Source organism: Sebastes umbrosus, chromosome 4 (genome assembly GCF_015220745.1).
Source record: "Sebastes umbrosus isolate fSebUmb1 chromosome 4, fSebUmb1.pri, whole genome shotgun sequence".
Classification (NCBI taxonomy): domain Eukaryota; kingdom Metazoa; phylum Chordata; class Actinopteri; order Perciformes; family Sebastidae; genus Sebastes; species Sebastes umbrosus.
Genome location: NC_051272.1, coordinates 6,076,927 through 6,100,335, shown reverse-complemented (window position 1 = coordinate 6,100,335; position 23,409 = coordinate 6,076,927). Strand labels below are relative to the sequence as shown.

Genomic DNA, 23,409 nt, shown 5'->3' with positions numbered 1-23,409 from the left:
ACTAATTTTAAACACAATATCTGGAAAACACTTTGCAATTTAAAAAAAAAAGACAACAGCACAATTTCCAATTTAACTCTTTTTATTAATCCAAAAAGTGAAGCGTTTATGCCACCAGAGCAGAAGCTGTAGAGGACTCACTGTAAACAGACAGAGAAAACATACCATTAGAGGGAGCACTCCTTAAAATTACCACCACAGAATATATATAAAACTTCTCTACTGAAGGAAACAATGCAGGACTAGGAAAAATAGTCAATATCAAGTGTCAGTGTTTACTATTATAATAATCAACAATCAATATATTTGGTTATATTGACCCAGAAAAATAAACTCCAGAATGGCAGTTAGTCCAATGCCTCAAATGTGAATGAATATGGCAGAAAACACCTAACAAAATGTATAATTTAATTGTGTGAAGGGGACTGACAGATGTGGCACCAAGTAGCCACTCTGGTAATTTACCTCCAACTTTTTTCTAGCACAACAGAAATATCACTACTCTCAACAAAGGGAAGAGCAGGACAATGATTTGTGCATCTTTCATGCATATAGCCCATGTGGGTCAGTTAGTAGCAAGTCAATGACATCATTGAGTTCAACTGTCACCCTTTTTCATAATAAAAAAATGGAATTGAAACATAAAAACAACAAGGAAAGCTTCCCAAAGCAGAACCAATACGTACTACTTCCAGTTGGGGGCCAGTACTCTCTTGGTCTTGTAGTACCGGGCCAGCCTGTGGATCCTGCTTTCGATGAGAATCAGGCGGAACTTGGCATCCTTGTCCTGCAAGTATAGTAACAAAATGTTATGAGTATAAAGTGTAACAAATTTTGTATTACTGAATGTGTGCACCCACCCATGTAAACCCCAATGACTGCCTATACCAATAGCACATTCACCACTGAGGTGGTTTCTTTTGAATGTAATGGTGCCTTCAAATCGGGTCGTGTTTACCGTGTTGACAAGAGTACTTGTGGTATTCATGACCTCTCAAGTGGAAAGTTTCTGAAAGCTCCGAGTTGTGACAAGTTTGTTGACGTCAGAAATGACCATGGAAGTTAATTTTTTCAATGCATAATAAGTTAATATATTGTAATTTTAGTCAGTTTTTTTTGTAATTTCATGTCTGAGGAAAATGTTGATATTCCCAACACCCTCATCTTTGCACACTAAATTGTTAGCCTATGTGGCTTCTAGATGCAGACAGTAACATTAATATTGCTGTTGCTTAGCAACGGTGTTGTAAACAACTTATCCACTTGAACGCCAAGCATATCGTTTACCCTATTTCCCATGTTGTAAACATGAGCTCACGAGTTTCATTTGAAGGCACCATTATTTTTTTAGCATTTTGATTTCAATACAATTTTAAAAAGTGAAATTTTATTTTAAAAAAAATGCATTTCCACTAAAACGCAACCAAATTGTCATCTTAATTTTAATAAACTCAAAACAGCTTGCTTATCCAAGTTATGGTGTTCAAAGCATTTGGTGGCACTTGCAAATTATTTTTATGTAAACTACTCACTCAAGAGCATCATATGGGTAGAAATGTACCTCCAAACAACTGAGACAGTGTTTACATAGAGGCATAAAAGCTGATTTTCCAAGCCTTCAGGGAAGGGCAGCAAACTACACCAGATGACACTCTAAATCTTGTTGACCATTACTGGTGTCCAAATATTGGGTACGAGTTAAGTTTTGGGCCATGTCTTGCTATACCTTTCTGTTTCTCTCCAGATGCTTCCTGACTGCCACAGCCTTCTTGATAAGGTGGTAGAGATCCTCGGGCAGATCAGGGGCCAGACCTTTGGTCTTCAGGATCCTCAGGATCTTGTTGCCAGTGACAAAACGTACTTGGGCAACACCATGGGAGTCCCTCAGAATCACACCTAGACAAGGTGACAAACAGGTTAGAAACTTGGACATTGTATGTTGTTCAAAAGCGTTCTTAAAAAAAATAAAATGAAAAAGAATCAATAAAATAAACATTCAAAAAATGCCTGAATCAATAGCTGAACTTTGATCATCTACTTCCACCATCTTAACTATCTGAAGTGATTCATGTTTCAAAAGCAAAAGTGAAAAAACTCCAAGGTTGGTCATGAATGCTGTTAAACAAGATTTGCAAACGCAACAGATTATGTCAATGATTTTGAGTTGGTACAAAGCTAAAATAAGCTTCTTCAGAACTAAATATAGATTAGAGCTGCAACAATTACTTGTCAATTATTCACCAATTATTTTGATAATGGATTTGAATATTTCAAATGTGAATATGTTCTGGTTTCTTTACTCCTTTATGACAGTAAACTCCAGAATGGCAGGTAGCCCAATGCCTCAAATGTGATTGAATATGGAAGAAAACACCTAACAAAATGTATAATTTCATTGTGTGAAGGGGACTGGCAGATGTGGCACCAGGTAGCCACTCTGGTAATTTACCTCCAACTTTTTTCTAGCACAACAGAAATATCACTACTCTCAATAAAGGGAAGAGCAGGATAATGATTTGTGCACCTTTCCATGCCTAAAGCCCATGTGGATTAGTTAGTAGCAAATCTGTGACATTGAGTTCAACGTTGTCACAAGTTTTCATAATAACATGCTGCAACGATTACTTGTCAATTATTAAATTAATCACCAATTATTTTGATAATTGATTTGAACATTTCTTTTTAGGAAAAAAATAGGTAAAAATTTGCTGATACAAGCTTCTTAAATGTGAATAAGTTCTGGTTTATTTACTCCTTAAACTGAATATCTTTCAGTCTGTGGACAAAACAAGGCACTTGAGGATGTCATCTTGGGCTTTGGGAAACACTGATTCACATTGTATCACCATTTTATAGACCAAACAACTAAACTACAAATCGTGAAAATAATCAACAATGAAAATAATTGTTAGTTGCAGCCCTAATGTAGATTCAAGCCTTGAGCAAGATATCAGATCAAACATTTTCACTCTCACAAAAGATGGAGAAGTTCTTCAAAACAGATTATATGAATCCATTTCTGTATATTTGTCAAAAAGCTTAAGTCTTAAGATTAACAATTATCTTATCTTGTAGTGTAAACAGCCCTGAAAAGACTGATTTCTAACATGTTTTGCTTCTCAACGGGGGACTTTTCATTCTAGTTGAGCCAGTAAAGCTGCCCACATTTCAACTATTTGTAAGCCTACACCAGCCAATGACAGTTCACATACAGAGGGAAGAAAAATATTTATAGACAATTTTTAAACTTATTTACACTACTTATATTTTTTCTATTATTTTATTAAGTGTTCGTATCTTGTTTGCACCTTATGCGCAGTCTGAATGTATGCTTCACTCTCACTGAATGTTGCATCATTTGTTCTTTTTGTTTTGCACTGGGGACCAGCTGAAAAACAATTTTGTTCCTCTATGTATTGTACTGAGACATCTCTCATTAAAAAAATGACAACTTATCTTTCGTCAGAAAGATTCCCAACTTTACTCTGTGCCCGTGATAAGCTGCAATATAATTGTATAAAAGTATAACATAACGTTGAAAAAAGGTAAACCTTAATGAGTCCACTTAAGTATGTAATTAATAGAGAGATGTTGCATCCAAAACTGCATTGTGCTTAAGCAGTCCCTTGTTTTCATGCAAGGCACCCATTATTTTCCTGTCAAAGAGCTGACAGATTGCTGACCAGACCCTGTTCTTCTGTGCTTTAGTCTGACCTGAACTGTAGTCCTACAGTTAACATGCCAGTGGAGTAGGCCTGACCCAAATGCTTTGAAGCTTTGAACACTGCCATGGTAAAACAATCTCCAAATGCTTATTTTTTTTTTTTAAATATAAGTATGTTATAATAATGTATAAATCCCAAAATAGCCCATGAAATAAAGAATATCCCACAACATTATTCATCATTGATATTCATCATTAATTATTCTCAGGCAGATGTTGCTGTTTGTTATGTGTAGAGGTGCCTGTGTGCATAGTAGTGTGGCAGCAGCACTGTCCCGGAACTGAAACGGGGGAGATGGAGATAGACACACAGAAGGACATGTCAGCCTGTTGCTCCACGAAGCTTCGAATACTTTTCAATATTTCTCAACAACGCTTCGAAGCTCAAAAAATGGTGTCTTGGACAGCTCTATAGTGGAGCAAGTTCATAAAACAGCTGATGCAAAAGGTTAGTTCTCCAGAAAGTACCCTGCCCTATAGTAGATTAACACAATAGCATGCAAGCTAGATAGATACGAAAAATATATAGGTACATGCTATCATTTTTGGCTTTATCCAATTTAATTGTTGAATTGGTGAATCACTCAAAATGTGGCCTATTTGGATATAGACACAGTGCACTTTAATAGACTGAGCTACTTTTTATTTCTGCACACTACAAACAGCTCTACTCTGCACCATCATAGACTGGTTTTACTGAATTCTACAAATAATGTAGTTTTATTCTGCACTTTAGTCTATTTTTAAAAAACTTCTCTATCTTAGTTCTTATCCCGCATTATATTCCATATTTGACATTTCTTAATATCTATATCTCCTATATTTTATTATCCAGCACTATATCACTTTTCTCACTATATTCACATGTTTAATAGTCCTATATCTCAGTTATTAACCCTGCACTATATTCATTTTTAACAGTTTCTTCTGCACTATATTCACATTTTTAATAGTCCTATATCCCAGTTGTTACCCTGCACTTTATTCATTTTTAACAGTTTCTTCATCTCCTGTTATTTTTATATCTGGTATATTTTTATATACTCTATTACTTGTGTCTTTTTACTAATATGTTTGCACTATGGAACTGTGATGCTGGAAACTTGAATTTCCCTCGGGATCAATAAAGTTACTATCTATCAATCGACTCAGCTAATTCTACGCAAATTTAAATTTGATTTATTACAGCCAAATGATGCTACTGATGAAACTGCGGAGGATGACTGCATCTTTACTTACTTACTTACTTCGTGTTGCCATGTTTACCATTCTGCATAAGCATATATGATACAACAATACGTGGTTAGTATATTTCTAGACCTAAAGTCTCTCATAAAAACACTTACCAATCTGAGAGGGGGTCAGGCCCTTTTTGGCCAGCTTGAAGATCTGTTCTTTGACATCATCAGATGTGAGTTTCAGCCACTGTAAATAATGTTTAAATGATTTACCAACTGATCAAATGGGTTCAGACATATTTAGATACTGATAATGATAGATGGATGACAGATAATGTCTAGTTTATACTCACAGTGGGAACACTGCGCCTGTAAGGCAGAGCTGACTGGGACAAGCCCTTTCTGTAGGAAACACAGACATGCAACTAGTTAGACACATTGGCAGTTAGACGGAGAAAGCAAACATTAAAGACATATTCAGTCTTGAGAAGGGCTCATTGCATGGGTGGAAAAAAGTACAAAATGCAAGTCTCCCTCAGAAACAATCCAAGGCACACTGTAGTCTCTGAACAAAATTAAAATGCCTTTATTTTACATGGCAATAATTGTTTAAAATGACCAACGCGTTGCGACCAACATAGGTCTCCCTCAGGGTCACTGTGAGCATTCAGGTAAACAGTAAAGTCATGTTTAAAAGCGATGGATTTCTAGTAGCTAACTCATCTGCACACCTGGACTGTTAGTGAAGGTTGGTAGCTGTGCTAGCTACGTTAGCTTCATACTCGTGTTAGTGCTAACTATTGTACAGCTAAGTGCTTTAGTTACAAATGTTTAATTTATTCGTTAACAGCACGGAACAAATCTTGCATTTCGGCTGTGAATGTGTAATATATTACTGTCCAACTAGGACGACAACGTCAAGCAGTGGAAACGTGGTTAGCTAAAGCTAGCACGCTAAAGCTAACGGTAGCTAGCTGGAGACGGATGCTGATATGAAGGAACGGATATTTAAGTTATTTTCTCGCTTCTCGGCTGGATTAAAAAACTCATTTTGATCCTCAGACATCCCTAACATGTTTACAAGCTGTATTGTTCCACTAAAACCGACCTGAGGACGTGATATTTTAACTTTATGTGATAAAAGGAGAGCTCACCCGGGAGCGTGCATGCGACCCATGATGGCGGTGGAGGAAGAGAGGCCGCACACGAGCCAGAAGAGGGTATTTTGCGCCTGCGCCGGATGTGACGCAATGACGTAAAGAAAAGCCTTATTGACGCATTCAAGATGAAGGCATTGGTTTGAACTATACTGTATAATGAATGTATGCAATATCTTTAATGTTTTAAGTGAAATTATTATCATTCTGTCGCGTGTTTTTTTTTAATTTATTTTTTTATTTTATGTTCTTTTATGTTTGGCATAGCTCTTTGTTTATGTTTTCGCTATGCTGCTTCTGTATGTAAATGTTTTAATGTTTTCTGCTGTTACTATGGATACTGTCATTTTGAAATAAAAAAAACAAACAAACTATACTGTAATATACTTTAGGTACTATTATACAAAGATGAAGATGTGCTAACAAAGACTATTATATTTTAAATGTTTTTATTATCTTCCCAAAATTTCACATTCACACAAGTTAATTCTGTAAGAAAACATTTATTTAAAGTTTTTATAAATGAAATGCTACAGTATAAACTATTCAGCACTCTACATACCCCAAAGACAATATAATATCTTAATATATGTACATTTAATAATTGTTTGAACAGCTGAATCCTTTCTTTTTCATGATATAATGGTATACTGTATACTGTATGTCTATTGTATGTCTATGTTCTATTCGTTATTGGAATTGTTTTGCAACACAAATTTTTTTTATGAACTCAAACATGTTCATACCTCATACCGTGTTAAAAAAAACAACTAGGAAAAGACATGAATGATCAAATTGATCATTTCATTTTGTCATGTAGGAATCCACTGGAGTGTCATCGAAGTGAAAGAAAGTCAAACAGATTCTGTTACAAATTTTAATGTTTTGTTACAAATTTTAATGTAGATCATTTTTGTTTTTACTCTGGTTAGATGACACTAAATAGGCATCATTATTCACTGAATATTCCTCCTCAGTCTGCTTAACCGTACATATTTCATATTTATTTTTTTATTAATCTTTCAGGTTTAAACTTTGTAACAATGCAACTCTACAGTTATCATTTTTTTTTAAACAATTACTGTATTATTATTGCAGAAAACAAGGCTGGATTACTGACTGAGCAAAGCAGGCTGCAAGGTTACTGTGTTTCACAGTTTTTAATTTGGGGATGCAACATTTTACAATATTGCAATATTGTACAGTAGGCACAATATTAAGTTACATTTTAAGGAGGCCCCTTTGTTTGGTCTTGAGGCTCTGTCTTGTGGAGGGGTCCTGCGTCAAAATCTATTCCTAAAGCCCCAATCAATTATACAGTGCTTATTTATGCATATCCCTTAACAATCTCAATTTAATGAGATTACCTAGCAGATGATGAATTTGTGGCCAAGTAGTGTTCCAGTGTAAGGCTGCTGTATGGTGTCTGTGGCTCTCGGGGAAAATATATTTGAGTTGTTTTTTTTTTTTAAACCAAACTACTTAGAGTAGCACTATTTCAGTTTCATGCTTAGATGGTGCGGCTGTAGCTCAGGTGGTAGAGAGAGTTTGGTGGTTCGATCACCATCTCCACATGTCCACATGTCCTTGGGCAGACAGCTGAATGCAGATGGGGAATTCTCCATAAAATACAACTTAAGCAGACGGCCGGTGCTCAGTGTCTGTAATTCATGCAATTCAACTACACCCAACACATGTTATACAACAGAAACACAATTTTTGTTCCAAAAACATTTAATTTGCTTTAGGAAAGAGGGATTACAGTACACACTGATCCATTCAGGTTACAGGTCACCAATTAAGAATAAATAACTGGCCATGTTAATACAAACTCTGCTTGCTTTCTCTGTACAGTCACTAAAAGAGTGGATCAGGTCACTAATATTCATAGTGTGAGTGATGCTCTTAGATCATAATCGTCTTGTAGATCTTCTCTTAAAAAAACCTTTTCAGATAAATTCATTTTCTTTATTAAACATTAATAACAACTTTAGATTTATAGTTAGCGAGTGGAGAAGGAAAGCAGCTCATGCTCAGAATCTTGTTCCCTTTTTTGTGAAGACGTTTTAAGTTAAAGTTGCCTTTTCGGTGCTGATCCGTGTTCAGTTTTCCTGGCATTTCCTCAAAATTCAGAATGTTTTCTCGCTTAAATATCATAAAACCTGGCTGGATCTGGACTTCACCGGCAGTTTAAGCTATTGCTAACATTTCACCCAGTTACTCATCATGGCGTCATTACACCACTCTTAGGGTGAGTGTGGTACTGCTGCCTCAAGACAGCCTCACGTCCATACTCCAGTTTTAACTCAGTCCATAAACTGCATTTTGAAAAGTCTGAACTGTGGTTTTGAACCACCTGAAGAAAACACCAAACTGACTTGTGATCAGCGTTATTGGGCAACCGTAATCTCTTCATCCAGAGCACAGACAAGAGCGTGTTCCAAAGCTTATGATACAAATTCCCCTTTAAGGTGTGCTGTGTGAAAATAGTCAAGTAATAACATGAGAGAGAGACCTGGTAGTGTGCATTTAGTGGCGGTCCACTGTTACAAAAAACCTTTATGGTGCCGGTCCGGCACCAAACTTGCTCTGGCAGAACTACTGATATAGAATATAGATTTTTTTTTTTTAATAAGGACATATCACATTGTTAATAAAACATATATAGCAATAAGGCCAAGTTGAGCATTAAAAAGGGATTGTGAGCACAAACAAAGGCACCCTGTTCAGCTCCCTACTTGGGAGAGTGGTTTGATTTGCCGTCCTTCTCATTACATTTTGGCACATTTTTGGGGAATCTTAAGGTCACTGTTGATCTCCTGGAATCTGGTGTGTTGGACTACTCTACCCAGAAGTGTCTGCTGCAAAGCAGGAAACCCTGACGCCTCCTATTTGTCTATATGTAGAAAATAAACAAGGAAAATGTAAAAATGAGCCCCCCTTTTCTATTCCTTAAAAAATAAATGTGTCAATCTATATATACTCTTCTGAAAGTAAGCCGTTTTGGTCCTCTAATATCAAAATGTACAAAACATTACAGCTCTTCGTTATAGTTTAGGAAAAAGAGAGACAAAATAAGCGGAGATTGTTTGTCACAGAAACAATCTTGATTAGTTTAAGAGGGAGAAATAGTGAAGAGTGGAGAGCAGGCTCCCCTTTGAGGGTCTGTGAATCGGCCTGTTCGGTCGCCCTTTCAGGGTGCGTCTGAAGGAGTTTTTGAGTCTGCATTCATGTCATATGGGAAGAACCGCTTAAGCAACATGATCATTATTATAAGCAATGACTTGATGGTGTTCAAGCTTGATTGAAGCTGCAAGGCTACCATGATGAAATTCTGAAGAATCAAGTTGTTACTGATCAGTGGTTCAGCTGTATTCTGCCATGATGTCTTAACAATACTTATTAGAACATGTATCTTGTAAAAGAAACGGTCCATTTGGTTCATTAAATTTGAAATGAAAATATCACTGCTTATACTTCAAATTTGATGAAGTCAGAAATCCTCCATCCTGAAGTATTATTTGAATGAACTGAAAACTGCAGTGAACACTATTTTCCAGTAATCTGCCACCTTTCCCATATGATTAGAATGCAGCGTTTGTGTGGAGACGCGGAGTCGTTCCCGGCTTCGGGAGAGGCAGGTGGCGGGGTTTTTAGAAGTAGGGGACGGCCGTGAGTTTGTACCACTTGACCGTCTCCTTAGTGAGGTCAAAGTCTTTGAGTCTGAGCGTGATGCCGCCCAGAAAGTAGTTCTCACGCAGCGACTCGGCGCTGAGCACGCTCAGTTGAAGCTCCCGCAGGCCCAGGGTCTCCTTGCTGTAGCCGCTGTACACCAACTGTGGAGGAAGAGGAGGGGAAAGTGAAGTTATTATTTGGGCTCAGCCATAAAGGAACCAGTTAACAGAATGTTCTTATCAAAAGAAAAATCTCTCTGGTTTACATTTACATTTTTAAAACCAAAACTATGGTTCTTGAGTTCAGGAATATATTTGGACTGTCAAAGTTAACGCAATAATAACACGTTAACGCAAATTTGATTTAATGCCATTCATTTCTTTAACGTATCAATGCTACGAGCCATTTTTAGGTTGTAGCTGACTCAGTTTTAAAGCTAGAGTGAAGACTGGCATCATATGATACAAGAAAACAAAAGGAATTCATACCAACCATGCCACGCTACCATGTTTGGAAGAACGATAAATTTGCTAAATTTTGGCGAGGAAAAACTGTCATGGCCATTTTCAAAGGGATCCCTTGACCTCTGACCTCCAGATATGTGAATGAAAATGGGTTCTATGGGTACCCACGAGTCTCCCCTTTACAGACATGCCCACTTTATGATAATCACATGCAGTTTGGGGCAAGTCATAGTCAAGTCAGCACACTGACACACTGACAGCTGTTGTTGCCTGTTGGGGTTGAGTTTGCCATGTTATGATTTGAGTATATTTTTTATGCTAAATGCAGTACCTGTGAGGGACAATATTTGTCATTGACGGATTTCCAATAATACATATATACATACATTTGCATAAAGCAGCATATTTGCTCACTTCCATGTTGATAAGAGTATTAAATACTTGACAAATCTCCCTTTAAGGTATCTTTTTGAAAAGGTAAAACATATGTGATTCATTTGCGATTAATCACGATTGAATATTTTAATCGACTGAAAGCCCTAGAATATATACATCAAATATATAACCGAGGCAATACTTTTTTAGTATTTCCTAACCATCTCATTGAAAGTAGGGTTCCTGGTTTTCCTCGAGATCTTTGTCTTGCGTTTGGAAGTCTTGTGTGGATCTGGAAGCAGGTAGGTTTTCACATACGGGTTGGGATCTGTTCCATCTTCAGAAACCTGAAGGGGAGCAGAGGGATTAATGGTATGACAACAGACAGATAAACAAAATGAGAATAAAAAAGCATAACTGGTTGTCAGTTTATGGGGATCTGTATTAAATCCTCTCTGTGTTTACCAGATCTCTGATGTGCATGACCATGATGAAGAGATTGCTGTTCCTGTAGGAGATCGAAAGCTTCACTTCTCCTTCCACCCGACCAGAAGTGGGACTCAGTGGAGGCTCTGCAACAGTCAGATACCACTCATCACATTCAGGCACACATTCTCAAATGAAGGTAAGAACATAGCCTTTTTTCTTGGGTAGACACAGATCAATATAATCAGCTTTATAGCAGAATTGTTTCATTAATAATCTACCTGTGTCACATTCACTGTATCTGTCAAACAGTGAGTGTGAATACTTGAAGGAAGGGGATGAAAACTGCAGGTTTTATTTACCTGGTACTTTAGGTAAGCCGTCAGTCTTGTCATCCCGTGCAATTGGATGAAAGAAGGTGTAGACCAGGTCACACTAGAAGCAGAGAACATGAGATTATTTCATTGTCTGGTACAGAATGCTAATGTTGTCCTGCTGCGTTTAGTGATTACTGAGCATTTCCGTGCGTATGTGTACCTGTGTGACCTCTGTGGAGCTTCTCATCAGGTTGTGGGTGTAGTTGTTGAGCTCCAGCTTCCTCTTGGCAGCCACTTCTTTGATGTGGGTGCGACCGAGCACCATCTTGTTAGGGAAACTAGAGATAAGAAGAGAGACAAGGTGTATTTACGTTTCCACAGAATCAGATGTTACTCTCCTCTAAGCGACAGTACTGAGGTAGCGTCTGCATAGCAACCTCACAAGATCATTGAGGGAAGGTTAAATGGGCGATAGTGGGCTTGTAGTATAGGAATATCATTAATCCAGAAGGTGAAGGTGAGGTTCGTTCTCTCCAAAACATGCCAAGTAACTTGCAAGTTTGTGCTAAATCCTGAGGTGTCAATTTTAAATGGGGTTGTATGAGGTAGTTCTCTATAGTCAGTGTGTTACCTACAGTAGATCGCGGCCAGCACGCTCCCAGTTTGGAGAATTTTAGCCACCTAAAAGAAAGGCTCACCTAAAAAAATCAATATCAGTTTAAGTGTACGCTATATTTATAATATTTTCACTGCGTCAGACAGCCGTTTCCAACGGGGACCTGAAGCCTTTATATCCATCTATGCTCTCTTCAAAGCCACCAGACTCCATTGACAAAAACAGTAATTTTACCTTGCATTACACGGGGGTTGCTGGTCTACCACTGCCTCAACCAGTTTGTACGTTTGTGTGACTTTGGTGAATCCGATCTAACCAAAGTCACACAATAACATAAACTACCGGTAACCAGTAGACCAGCAACCCCGTGTTCTGCGAGGTAAAATTGCTGTTTTTGTCAATGGAGTCTGGTGGCTTTGAAGAGAGCATAGATAACGACTACAGTTCCCCGTTGGAAAGGGCTGTCTGACAGCCAGGTAAAGCGGTGAAAATATTCTAAATATAGTGTACACTTAAACTGATATTGATTTTTTTAGGTGAGCCTTTCTTTTGGGTTGCTGCTGCCCCCGTCCACAGCAGAACATTTCTTTGCTCCCATGCCCATACTCCTGTCTGTTTCTCTAAACTGGGGGCGTCTCGACCGTCATCTACTGTAGGTAATACATCGACTGTGGATAAATATCTCATACAACTCCACTTCAAGAAAACTGAACTATCCCTTTAAGGAAATCAGATCAGTAATCGAGACATTAAGAGGCTGAGGGCCACAGCGGAGGAGATGCCTTACCTCGGCAGCTTCCAGAGGGGGAAGAGGATGGAGAGTTTGTTGTGGAGCTCCTGAAACTCATCAAAAGTGCGGAAGAGAAACTGGGGCTCATTCTGACCTTCCCTCAGGAGCCTCACCACATACGTCTGCACAGAGAGGACAGGGAGGGAGACAGCCATGCAATCAGGTGTCAGTGCTTTTCCAGGTTTACACCCGGAGATGTGATGAAACATGGACGCGACACGGTGAAACTCACATAGTGCTTGTCGGGGTTGTATCTCTTCTGGAAGGAGAAGATGGAGGCGTGGATGATGCGGCCCTCCTGTTTCAGAGTGTACGTCTTGGGGGAGAAAGACAGGATGGGCTCGTCGTTGGCCGGCAAACCAGAGAATCGCAGCTGGGCGAGGTTGTGGATGAAGAAGTTGAACTTGGTGGCCACGCTGCCCAGACTGGACTCTATCAGCCTATCAGAGAGGAGGGGGAAAAAGAGGGGTGAAAAGAAACAATATGGGGGAAATTAAAGGGAGAGAGAGAGAGAGAGAGAGAGAGAGAGAGATAGATGGAGGTGAAACAATTATCAATATGCTGTTTTCTCTTTGACCTAAAGCTGTTACACTAAGTTTTCATGAGGCACATTTCTTTTGTCAACAAACTTAATTACTAACCCGACTGGTTTTTATAAAGACAAAGTCCACCTGATACTATTTCTCATGTGTCAGGAGTTTTTGTTGCTGTAATGTGAGACAGCAGCTATTCTTTTCCTTCCTATGCTTATATTGCCACCTGGTGGATTTTCAGTTTGTAGCAACAACAAAAAAGAAAAGGAAAAAGAATTGTCCTTGAACTCATTCTACTTAAACAATAACAACTCTGGCCAAAATAGCATCTGTGTACATGGGAATACTTTAGAAGAGGGGAAAAATCTTGGAAGAGTGATGGATTACTCAATTTCTTGAGATTTTTCCAGTGTTGAGGTTGTCCAAGAGTTGGGGAAATTACATTTAAAACTTTGCCCGAGCTGCCAATTTATTTTCTTTTTTTAAAAAACTGAAACGAGAGTGGAGACATTAGTTTGGATCAGCGCTGCCGGGAGAATAGATGAGAAGTTAATCCATTTACCTGGTGAAGAAGATCGTTGCCTCAGCGTCTGTGTTGTGCGGCTGCAGGGCATCAAACACATACTTCAGATCCTGAGAGCCGGTCAGCTCCGGGAGGCCTGAAGACGTCATCTACGACACATAAACACACCACAAAAAGAGATGAACACACAAGCAGATTTACCCATTTATTATGATTATATTATATAATTATTATCCACATTATTATTTATTATTATTACTTTCTCATTTAATCCTGCATTAATACTGTACATTTAAAGAAATATTCTTATTTATACCATTCTTGCATTTATATTTAACACACTTAATAGTATGTATTTACTTATTTGCACTGTGGTTATACTTTATGTCATATATTGCATGTCTTAATGCAAATATTTGTACATATTTCTTGTATCTCATTTCTTTTTTTTATTTCTATTTTTTACTTATATTTCTCTACATATATTGTGTTTATATATTGTAGCATTATGTACATCGTTTACATATTCTTTTATTTCTATTTTCTTACATTTCTTTATGTTTATATAAGAGCAACTGTAACGCTCCAATTTCCCCCCGGGATCAATAAAATATTTCTGATTCTGATTTCTGATCATTACCCAAAATACTGTACATCCATATTAAAGGATATTTATTGAATTAAGTTAATTAATAGCACTCATAACAGCAAAATAATGCCATAAAAATACTTTAATTATATCATTTTGGTTTTCAGGCTGTCAACCGTTTTGTATGATGGATCTATCAGTTCAGAATAAAGCCAGTTACAAAAGACAATGTGACATAAGCTAAACTCATGTTTACATATATTATATTTTCCCTCATTGACTTGTACATGTTGTTTTAATGCATTATAATAAGTACACACAGGATTTGACTCTGTTTATTTGCATCTCTCTCAATGTCCACAGAAATAGAAATAACAGCTAGGAACAAGGACAACAAAGCTGCACAATGAAGATAAAGAATAGACAGGACTGTTATGTACACATTATATAAATACTTACATATAAAATATTTAATTATTATTCCTTGTGTAAAGCCCTCTGAATTGCCTTTGTATTTGAAAAGTGATACAAATGCCCTCGCCCCTTTAGAAATATAATTAACAGCTGAAATTATTTTGAGAAACATCAAGAGGCCATATACTACAGCATATTTTATAATCCGACATTTCCAGGACAACAGTGAAGCACTGATTTATTATGAAGGCAATTTATTCCTTATTTTGGCTCCTGCAGGTGCAAAAGAAATTAGTTCCGCTCAACAATGAGGACACTTTAAAAAGGAGGTCAAAACTACTAAAAAGACTGATGAAGAAAAAGAAGCTGGAGGTAGAAATATGAAGATAGAAAAACAAGTCAGCCGCAAGATGCAAGAACAAGAATCTAGAACAACGGCACTACAACTACATCGATTAGTCAATTTACATAAAGTTAATCTGTTTTGTTAATTGATCATTATGAACTGAATATCTTTGGGTTTTGTGTGCGTGTGTTCTGTCTCACCAGTGACAGCAGGTTGAGGAAAAGCCCGGAGTGCTTGCGGATGAGGTTGTAGGCCTGGCTACACAAGTCTACAAACAGCTGGAAGCGACTGGTGGGACGCTCGCCGCCGTTGATGACGTACGCCATGTCAGAGGTCAGAACGAACGGAGCGCGGTCCCTGATGGGAAAAGAAGGAGAGAAGACTTTGTCAAGAAGTTATTAAAAAAAATAGTGTTTGTGGAGGTCTTTAGTTAAAATCTGGATCAAGAGAGAGAATGCACAAAACTAAAAGCACCACAGGGACACCCTGAAGCAAGTTTCTACAAAAGCCTCTAAATATTTCAGTGGAGATGCTCAGAGGCTAAAAATAGAAAAGCGTGGTTGTTGGGCAGCCCACCAGCTGGGAACGAAGTGCAGTGTGTGAGCTTTGAACCAGGTCATGCTTGAAAATACACATTAATCTTGCTGAGTAGAAATACAGTAAATCCTACACCTGAAAAAGTGAATTTCATAGAAACGTAGCTAATGATGAGAACAAATTATGACGAAAATCAAAGCGATACATGTGTTGTTATTTCCTCTGGTGGTCTATTGTAACGCTACAACTGGGACACAAAGCTTTAGTGTCTATGTTCTCATCACATTCCTTTATGATTCTGGGTTAGCATTCCTCACTGAAATCAACTGGAACAAGACCTTTCACCTATTATCTGATAACTACCTGGCAATAAAAACAAAAAGACAACAGTAAACATCCTGATTGTCACGTTATCAGATTTTCCCTACACAATCATCGTGCCTAAAAGAATTCCCGATAGCGATATTATCGTGATATCTATAGAAAATTTAAATAATAATAATAATGCTATCAGTCAAATTCATCTTTAACTTTGTTTAATGTGCATTCTACACTCAAAATACGAGTGTAGGGAGGTGGAGAGAGAGTCTGTAACCATAACTGTAAATATAAAATGATTTAAGAGCCACTGGATTATCTACACGATATTATCATATATGTGTTATTAACATGATATCAGTATTTAATATCTAAATATCACGGTTACCGTCAATACCGGTATATTGCGACACCCCTAATTAGGGCTGTTCTCGACCAAGGAGCAGCCCTACCCCTATTCCCGACACACCCTTATGTAAAGACCTTTAAACCCTGACAGCACACCACAGCATGTTTTATCTGACACGCACTTTCTTCATATCTGATTTTCACCTTTTGAAGCTGCCAAACATCTGGGCGTGTCCCAGGAACTTGCCGAAGTCGATGTGGAACATGTGACCGGTGGAGCGCAGCATGATGTTGTCATTATGGCGATCACAGATGCCCAGTACGTAGGTCGCCACACAGCATCCTGCACACGAGTAGATGAAGTTCTCTGATGCCTTAAAAAGAGGAAGAAGAGAGACACACAGAGAGAAGGGAAGAACAAAAATGAATACTCAGAGTGAGGTACAGGCTTTAGGTATTGTTTGACTGGCTACATAGCAAGTACTGCCATGATGTAGTGTAATACTGGCTGCAAAAAAACTAAATGCTTGATAAGGAAGTGAAGTTTGTGACCAGAGACTTAAGTGTCACCAGAGCTCCATATAAGCCTGGATCTGATGACATGTTTACTCCTGCGTCCTGCTGAAGTTCAGGGTCAAACTTTATGCGTTAGATTTTTAGGGTCAGAGGTTGTGAGTGAGGAGTAAGGTTTCACATTTATAGGCGTCAAAGGTCACAAAGTTGTACAACTGCTATAAACTTCAAGAGTACATAAACTGTGTGTTTTTAACTACTACAGAGGCAAATCGTTGTGTCAAAGGAAAATTACGGTTTTAATATTTGAGCCATTTTCCCCCCGACTAGTTTACACCACAAGACATTAAAATGCAACTCAGTGGTGTAACTGAGAGTCATAATATATGTGAAACCAATTACAAATAGTTTCACAGCTTCTTTGGCTTTAAATGTGAGCGTGTGTTTTTACCTTCTCATATTCGTCCTCAGCAGGGTTGTACTTGCGGAGCCACTCTGCCAGCGGTTTGTCCTTGAAGGATCCGGTGACGCCGTACTCCACCTGGATCTTTCTCAGGGTGTCGGAAGACGGCACCAGCTCCACCATGCCTTAAAACAAAAAACATCACAATGGCAATACCATTACACAGATGTCTGCTCATGAATCATAATCAGCTGTTAGAAGTTTAAAAGAAGTTGGTTTTGATTACAGGTTGATTACTTGACAGTAGGACTGTTATATTTACTTACTATTTTGATAATCGATTAATCGTTAAAGTAATGTTTCATGCAAAAATGGCAGAAAATGCTGTTTTCAGCATCTCAGATATTTCCTGTTTTTCTCTGTGTTACATCATATTATACTGATTATCTTTGGGTTTTTGGACTGACAAAAGAAGACATTTAAAGGCATCACCTTGGACTCTAAGAAAATGGGATGGACATGCTTTCAAATTTTATGACATTTTATAGACCAATCAACTCATCTAGAAGATAATCAGCAGATTAATGGATAATAATCGTTAGTTGCAGCCCAGCATGACCAGACTGGAGTCATCATTTCTGCTTGTGCCATCTGACAACAACTGAGTACTTCCTTCTTATAAATGAACACTGCAGTACAGAGCTTATCTGATCTTCCCACGGCCACGATGGTGTTTTTAATCTCAGAGAGAAAGGTAATTTCCTCTCTGAACATTTTAGTAACTAAACCTCTAAAGTGCAAAAGTTCTTCTTCTTCTTCTTCTAGCATTTTTGTCAGTTACCAATCAGGTTCACCTCCCTCTGGACTGGAGGTGGACCGACCCAGATTTGCATGTAGCCCATGAAAACAAAGACGGATTGCAATCAGATTTGTGATCTGGCCAACAGAGACGCATATACGCACACTCAGTTGCCAGTTTATTAGGTACACCTTGCTAAAACTAATTCAGTCTGATACAACAGTTCTGCAATAAATCGTACATTCATGAAGGTTATAATGTTTAGAGAGGTGTTGAATTAACTACTGTATATGGTCATTTTGGAGTTTGTAGTGCTGTTGAATTGTATTGTGTTATACTGACAGGTGTTTCTACTATTTCTTTCTTGGTTCTAAATAACAGAAACACCTATTTAATGCAATACAGACCAAGAACACCACAAACTACATCCTCCAAAATGATCAACATATTGATTCAACACCTCTCTAAAACAGAATTTATTTCAGGACTGTTGTATTAGTTTTAGCTTATAGTGTAAATGAAAGTGTCTTAAATCTTATCTGGGATTTGTCGAGATACAAGACACTTGAAATGACGAGTAAATGGGGGCCTCTGTATGTTTTTGACTGGTACCTTTGTCCTTGCCGGTGGAGATGCATTTGAAGTTGACGATGCGGAGGTCCAGCCCCTCTTGCAGCCAGATGCGGTCCATGATGCGGATCATCTGGAGGGCCAACATGTCCTGCCTCAGGTCCTCTCCAACCTGACGCAAACACAGACAAACAAAGAGACGAATTACACAACACTTTATTATTACTGGTTGGATTTCACTTCAGCCACCAGGGGGCGCAGTGTTCAGAAGAGAAGCATGTAAACAACAGTTGGTTACAGCAAGTTTTGATGTGCCTGATGACAACTCCCTTTAAACTAATGGAGCATGTGCAAAAGATACACAAGAACCAGTTCTCAGGTGTACGTACAATAAAACAATGGCTGTTCATGAAGTTTGTTTTCAGCGTTTTCCATTGTGTCTCCACGGTCAGCATTTTTCCACACACAGTTCATAGTGTTAGTGTGTGGGTACAGTACCTTGAACATAACATTGATCTCTTCTCCCAGTGGGTCGGCGTTGACCAGGGCCAGCTTCAGGGGAACTGCGTTGGAGTTGAAGAAGGAGCAGGCCTACACACACAAACAGATTTTATTCTTCTGATGCTCTACATGATGCTGTTCTGTTTGTAAGATCCAGCTTTACAACAGCATCTAATCATGTCTATCTTTGCATCTTTGATTTATCTTGAGATATGATTTTAGAGCCACTTGTTGTTTCGTCTCACCTACCCAGAGGCCACATACCGTATGTCATGATGACGCGTCTCCAAAAACGTCACCATCCAATGACTAATTACATCTGGATCATATCCACATAAGAGACGTGTCTAACTGGGGTCAACGTTTAATCACCAATTAAACTATAAATGACTCTATATAACCCCTGAGGTAAGCAAAATGATAGATTCGCTAGAGGAAGGTCTGATTAGAAGCTACTTTATCTCCTTTTGTGGCGAGCAATGTTCCTCCTCTTACTTAAGAAAATACATACAGATGTTAGGATGACATCAGAAGTATCTCATTATCTGTGATGAAGATCTGTATGAGATATTTGAGAATATCTGCATGCATATGTTCTGTATTTTGGTGGAACTGCAGCCTAATGAGCTCATTTCCTGGGCGGTTTGAACCACAGAGGTTCTACAAAGAGCATGTGGTTGTTTTTGTGTTTAACTGTTCTGTTGAGATTTTCTTAATCTCCTGCTCCGCGTGTTTCTATTCAATGTTACAGATATGAATTCACTGCTGCTAATTCTTTGTGGATCACGTATATCCAGTGTGGGGAGGGAGTTGTATTTAACTGAAGACTCTTTATAATTAAAGAATAGCGGAATCATGCTAAATTGACAACCTCTCATTATTCATGGCCTGTGTGTGTGTGTGTGTGTTGTGTGACCTTGACGTTTAGCTCTTTGGCCACCAGACTGGGGCTGAGGGGCAGCCGGCAGCTGTTCCTCTGGAAGAAGTTCTGAACATTTTCAAGGCCCTCCTGCAGCGCCACCTGAACACACATGAAAATACAAAAACACACATAGAAATGTTATAACACACACACACAGACACACACACACACAATACACAATACAGTAACGTACAATATTACAGTCAGATCACACAGACACACACACTGACCTGTCGTGCAGACCCCCCGGCCTGTCGGACCCTCTCGGCCACGGCTCCCAGCAGGTTGACCAGGTGAGTCTGCTTCTCCAGCTCCGCCCTCAGCTTGACTCCACAGACACACAGCAAGGCACCCAGCACCCGCTCGTAACGCTTTCCCCAGGCGGGATCCTGGACAGCGTCCTTCAGCAGCCTGCAGCCATGACACACACAACAACAGGCAAACTTTACCGGACACTATCATCCTGGACACTCGCTTTTCCTTAAGACTGTTTTTATGTAATCAGCATCAAAGTGCTTAAAGTGGCAATAGACAAGTTTTTTGCTTTAACTTATCATTATGAAGTGAATGTTGATTGCACAATTTAATGGCTATAGAATTAGGGCTGCTGATGTAAGGAAAACATACGAGATGCGATAACGTTGAATATCGCGATAACGATATTACTTGTGATAAATAAACCAAGATTTCAGTATACTGCTGAAATACAACAAATTGCTTGTTTAATTAAAAAATGAAAGGAAATTATTTCCAACATTCTTTTATTGAACACAAACAAACATTTTAAAGTGCAGTTTTCTACCGATACTCTCAACTAACTCAAAAAACTGCAATATCACAATGTGTTCACGATGTGTTTATCACGCAAGTTGACATCGCGATGACGATTAAAAACAATATATCGTGCAGCACTGATAATAACACTGTCAGCATTTAGATTGGCTTCCTATAAGCTTCGCTTTTCACTATGCAACACTTAAGTAACATAAAGGACCCCTTTAATGAACAGTACTGTATGTTGTATGACCATTCATACAAGCTACTGAATAACAGGAAATCAGGTAAACTTGTGGTAAGGTATGTTTGATAAATAATGCCATAAACAGCAATATAGACACATTACCAAGTGTATTTTTTTGGTGACCAAGTGCTCATTGCATCTTGAAATACCACTTTTTTTTTCGATGGATGTTTTTTCAGATGTTCTTGAAGCCTCTTCGTTCACTTCAGCATCTATCAGACTCATTATTTTGCAGCATTTCCTTTCAGATGTTTGTTTGAAAACAGCTACGACAGCTGGTTGCTGCGAACTCACCAGTAGAGGTAGTGGGCAATGTTGATGTTGCCTTGCGCTCTGGACAGCAGGAACATGACGAGGGCGTTCTTTAGGTGACACTCAAACTTTAGTGCCTGAGAAGAGTCGACAGAGAAAAGTGACTTAGAATGATAGACGGAGGAATTGTGAGTGAAAGGGAGTGAATGCATGAGAGAGAACCGTTGAGTGATATGTGACTGAGTGGGTGACATGTGAGAGTGAGTATATTTTTAGATGTACCTGTACTAGCTGTGGCAGGTAGTCAGCCAGTTCATCATCACTGCTCTTCTCAATCCAGCTAACAGCCACATTTCTCACTTCTGTATCTGCAAACCTAAACACACACACAACACACACAATTAGACACAGGACATACAACAAACAAAGATCTGTAGAGTTAAACAGAGAAGAAACATTTTTTCCACAATTCAAACTTGACTTTGGCTTCACCAAGAAAAATTAAAACACACATACATACATATAAGTCACACACACCAAACTTAAACAAAGTTCAAATTTAATGATAATTTTAATGATAAAAGAGAACAAACAAGTCAATGTTAAAAAAATTAAGTTTGAATATATGAAGACACGTGACCAAAAAAACCCAAACAAAAATAAAAACTGTACTAACCCTATGCTGTATTTTTTATTATTATATATTATATAATTATTAATTATTTATTAATTATTATATATTATTATTATATATATTTTTTTTTTGCATGCTAAAATGCATTCTTCAAATAAAATTATTCACAACTTTTTTTAATATTTATATAATTTCAGATTTCTTAAGAACCTGCGACCAAATGTCTGTTTAAAGGTACTACGAGGAACTCTCATTTTGCGTTGAAAGTGGCGGTCCCTGTGGACAAAAGCGGTAGTGTTTCCGAGCACCAGAGTCTCTTTAGAAAACCTCTCATTTTACTGAAGCAGGGTCTGACAGTCTGCCCCGCTCAGTCCTGGTTCTGGTTCTCCCGTGCCTCCCTTCCCTCCAGCAGGCCCAGCAATACGGCCTGGGCCTCCAGCATCATGGTGTCGGTGTTGACCCCCACCGGGGACCGGCGGAGCAGCGAGGTGAAGCTTTGCTCCTGGCCGGAGGAGGAGCCGTGCAGAACTCTCCACCTCCCGCTGGAGGTCCAAATGCAGGTGGAAGGCGGCAGCGAAGCCGGATCTGGGTCTGTCTGCGGCGGGCTGGTTGGCGTTTCTGGTGAACTTCTCTAATTTCACGGGGAATCGGACCCGATGACAGGCATTAAGAATAACTTTATGGCAAAAGCCGCTATTCTCGTTGATGGTCTTGTTTCCTTATGTAGGTCGTATAGAGGCATCAGTATTACACTGAGACTGTTTCATAACCAGTTAAAAGTTCCTCACAGTAACTTTAAGTCTTGAGCACAGTGCATACTTTGAGTCGAGCAGCTCCAGCGCAGTGACGGGGGGCAGAAGGGGCCAGTGGTGCAGCAGGGAGTGGATGTGAGCCATACTGGCCCAGTCCCAGCTGGGCGCACTGGCCAGCACTTTGGGGAGGCTGCTGGGGTGGTCCTTCCGACAGTGGAGCCGATGGTCCCATAGAAGCTGGTGATCTGCCCGCTTCAGCCTGGAGACGGAGCGAAAACAGACGGAGAGGGAAGATGGATGAGATGGTATTTACAAAAAAATAAATAAAGATGTTAATAAACTGCCCCCCACAAATGTGTTTCTTCACCTGGATTTTTGAGTTATTCATCTTTTCAGTCATATGTAACCAACTGAAATGTGTCATATGTTTAAAAACTACTTCTAGGTTTTAACACTGTTGAATAAACTAACAGAAAATATTAAACATCTCCAAAATGAGGAGTTTACTTGGCAGGGTCAACAACAATGTTTAAAACAGACAGACAACAGAGAGAGAGCACTAACACAGAATCACACAAGAACTTCAGAGGAAATCTTCAGTGGTCCAGAGTGTTAGACTTGTTATTCAGGATAGCTTGGAAGTGTTTGAGTTTGTAAATGTACATCGAAAAGAAAAGAGCTGACATGTTCAGATAATCTTTCCTGAGCAAAT

At 38.8% G+C, this 23,409-nt stretch overlaps 2 protein-coding genes and 2 non-coding genes across 4 annotated transcripts in view; all 4 read right to left on the bottom strand.

Moving 5' to 3' along the window:
• Positions 1-64: 64 nt before the first annotated feature.
• On the bottom strand, positions 65-6,166 carry rps13 (ribosomal protein S13). The gene is made up of 6 exons (XM_037767091.1): positions 6,057-6,166; positions 5,256-5,304; positions 5,071-5,149; positions 1,727-1,896; positions 687-787; positions 65-140 (listed from the first exon to the last, which is right to left on the bottom strand). Exons 1-6 carry the CDS (start codon positions 6,077-6,079, stop codon positions 107-109), a joined length of 456 nt encoding a protein of 151 aa, XP_037623019.1. The 5' UTR covers positions 6,080-6,166; the 3' UTR covers positions 65-106.
• On the bottom strand, positions 410-540 carry LOC119487740. The gene has a single exon (XR_005206791.1). It is a non-coding gene; the product is annotated as a small nucleolar RNA SNORA19 (small nucleolar RNA).
• LOC119487741 lies at positions 2,394-2,524 on the bottom strand. The gene has a single exon (XR_005206792.1). It is a non-coding gene; the product is annotated as a small nucleolar RNA SNORA19 (small nucleolar RNA).
• A 1,351-nt stretch (positions 6,167-7,517) lies between the features above and the next one.
• pik3c2a (phosphatidylinositol-4-phosphate 3-kinase, catalytic subunit type 2 alpha) overlaps positions 7,518-23,409 on the bottom strand; it is a 56,435-nt gene continuing 40,543 nt past the window's right edge. The window contains exons 16-33 of the mRNA XM_037766714.1: positions 22,765-22,956; positions 21,594-21,687; positions 21,354-21,448; positions 20,269-20,449; positions 20,033-20,137; positions 19,114-19,206; positions 18,658-18,787; positions 17,295-17,431; positions 16,535-16,704; positions 15,328-15,484; positions 13,818-13,927; positions 12,955-13,162; positions 12,720-12,844; positions 11,537-11,654; positions 11,362-11,434; positions 11,039-11,145; positions 10,795-10,920; positions 7,518-9,895 (exon numbers count right to left, since the gene is read on the bottom strand). Of these exons, the coding sequence (XP_037622642.1) occupies positions 9,713-9,895; positions 10,795-10,920; positions 11,039-11,145; positions 11,362-11,434; positions 11,537-11,654; positions 12,720-12,844; positions 12,955-13,162; positions 13,818-13,927; positions 15,328-15,484; positions 16,535-16,704; positions 17,295-17,431; positions 18,658-18,787; positions 19,114-19,206; positions 20,033-20,137; positions 20,269-20,449; positions 21,354-21,448; positions 21,594-21,687; positions 22,765-22,956 (2,404 nt within the window). The 3' untranslated portion in view covers positions 7,518-9,712. The remainder of the gene's footprint in view (positions 9,896-10,794; positions 10,921-11,038; positions 11,146-11,361; positions 11,435-11,536; positions 11,655-12,719; positions 12,845-12,954; positions 13,163-13,817; positions 13,928-15,327; positions 15,485-16,534; positions 16,705-17,294; positions 17,432-18,657; positions 18,788-19,113; positions 19,207-20,032; positions 20,138-20,268; positions 20,450-21,353; positions 21,449-21,593; positions 21,688-22,764; positions 22,957-23,409) is intronic.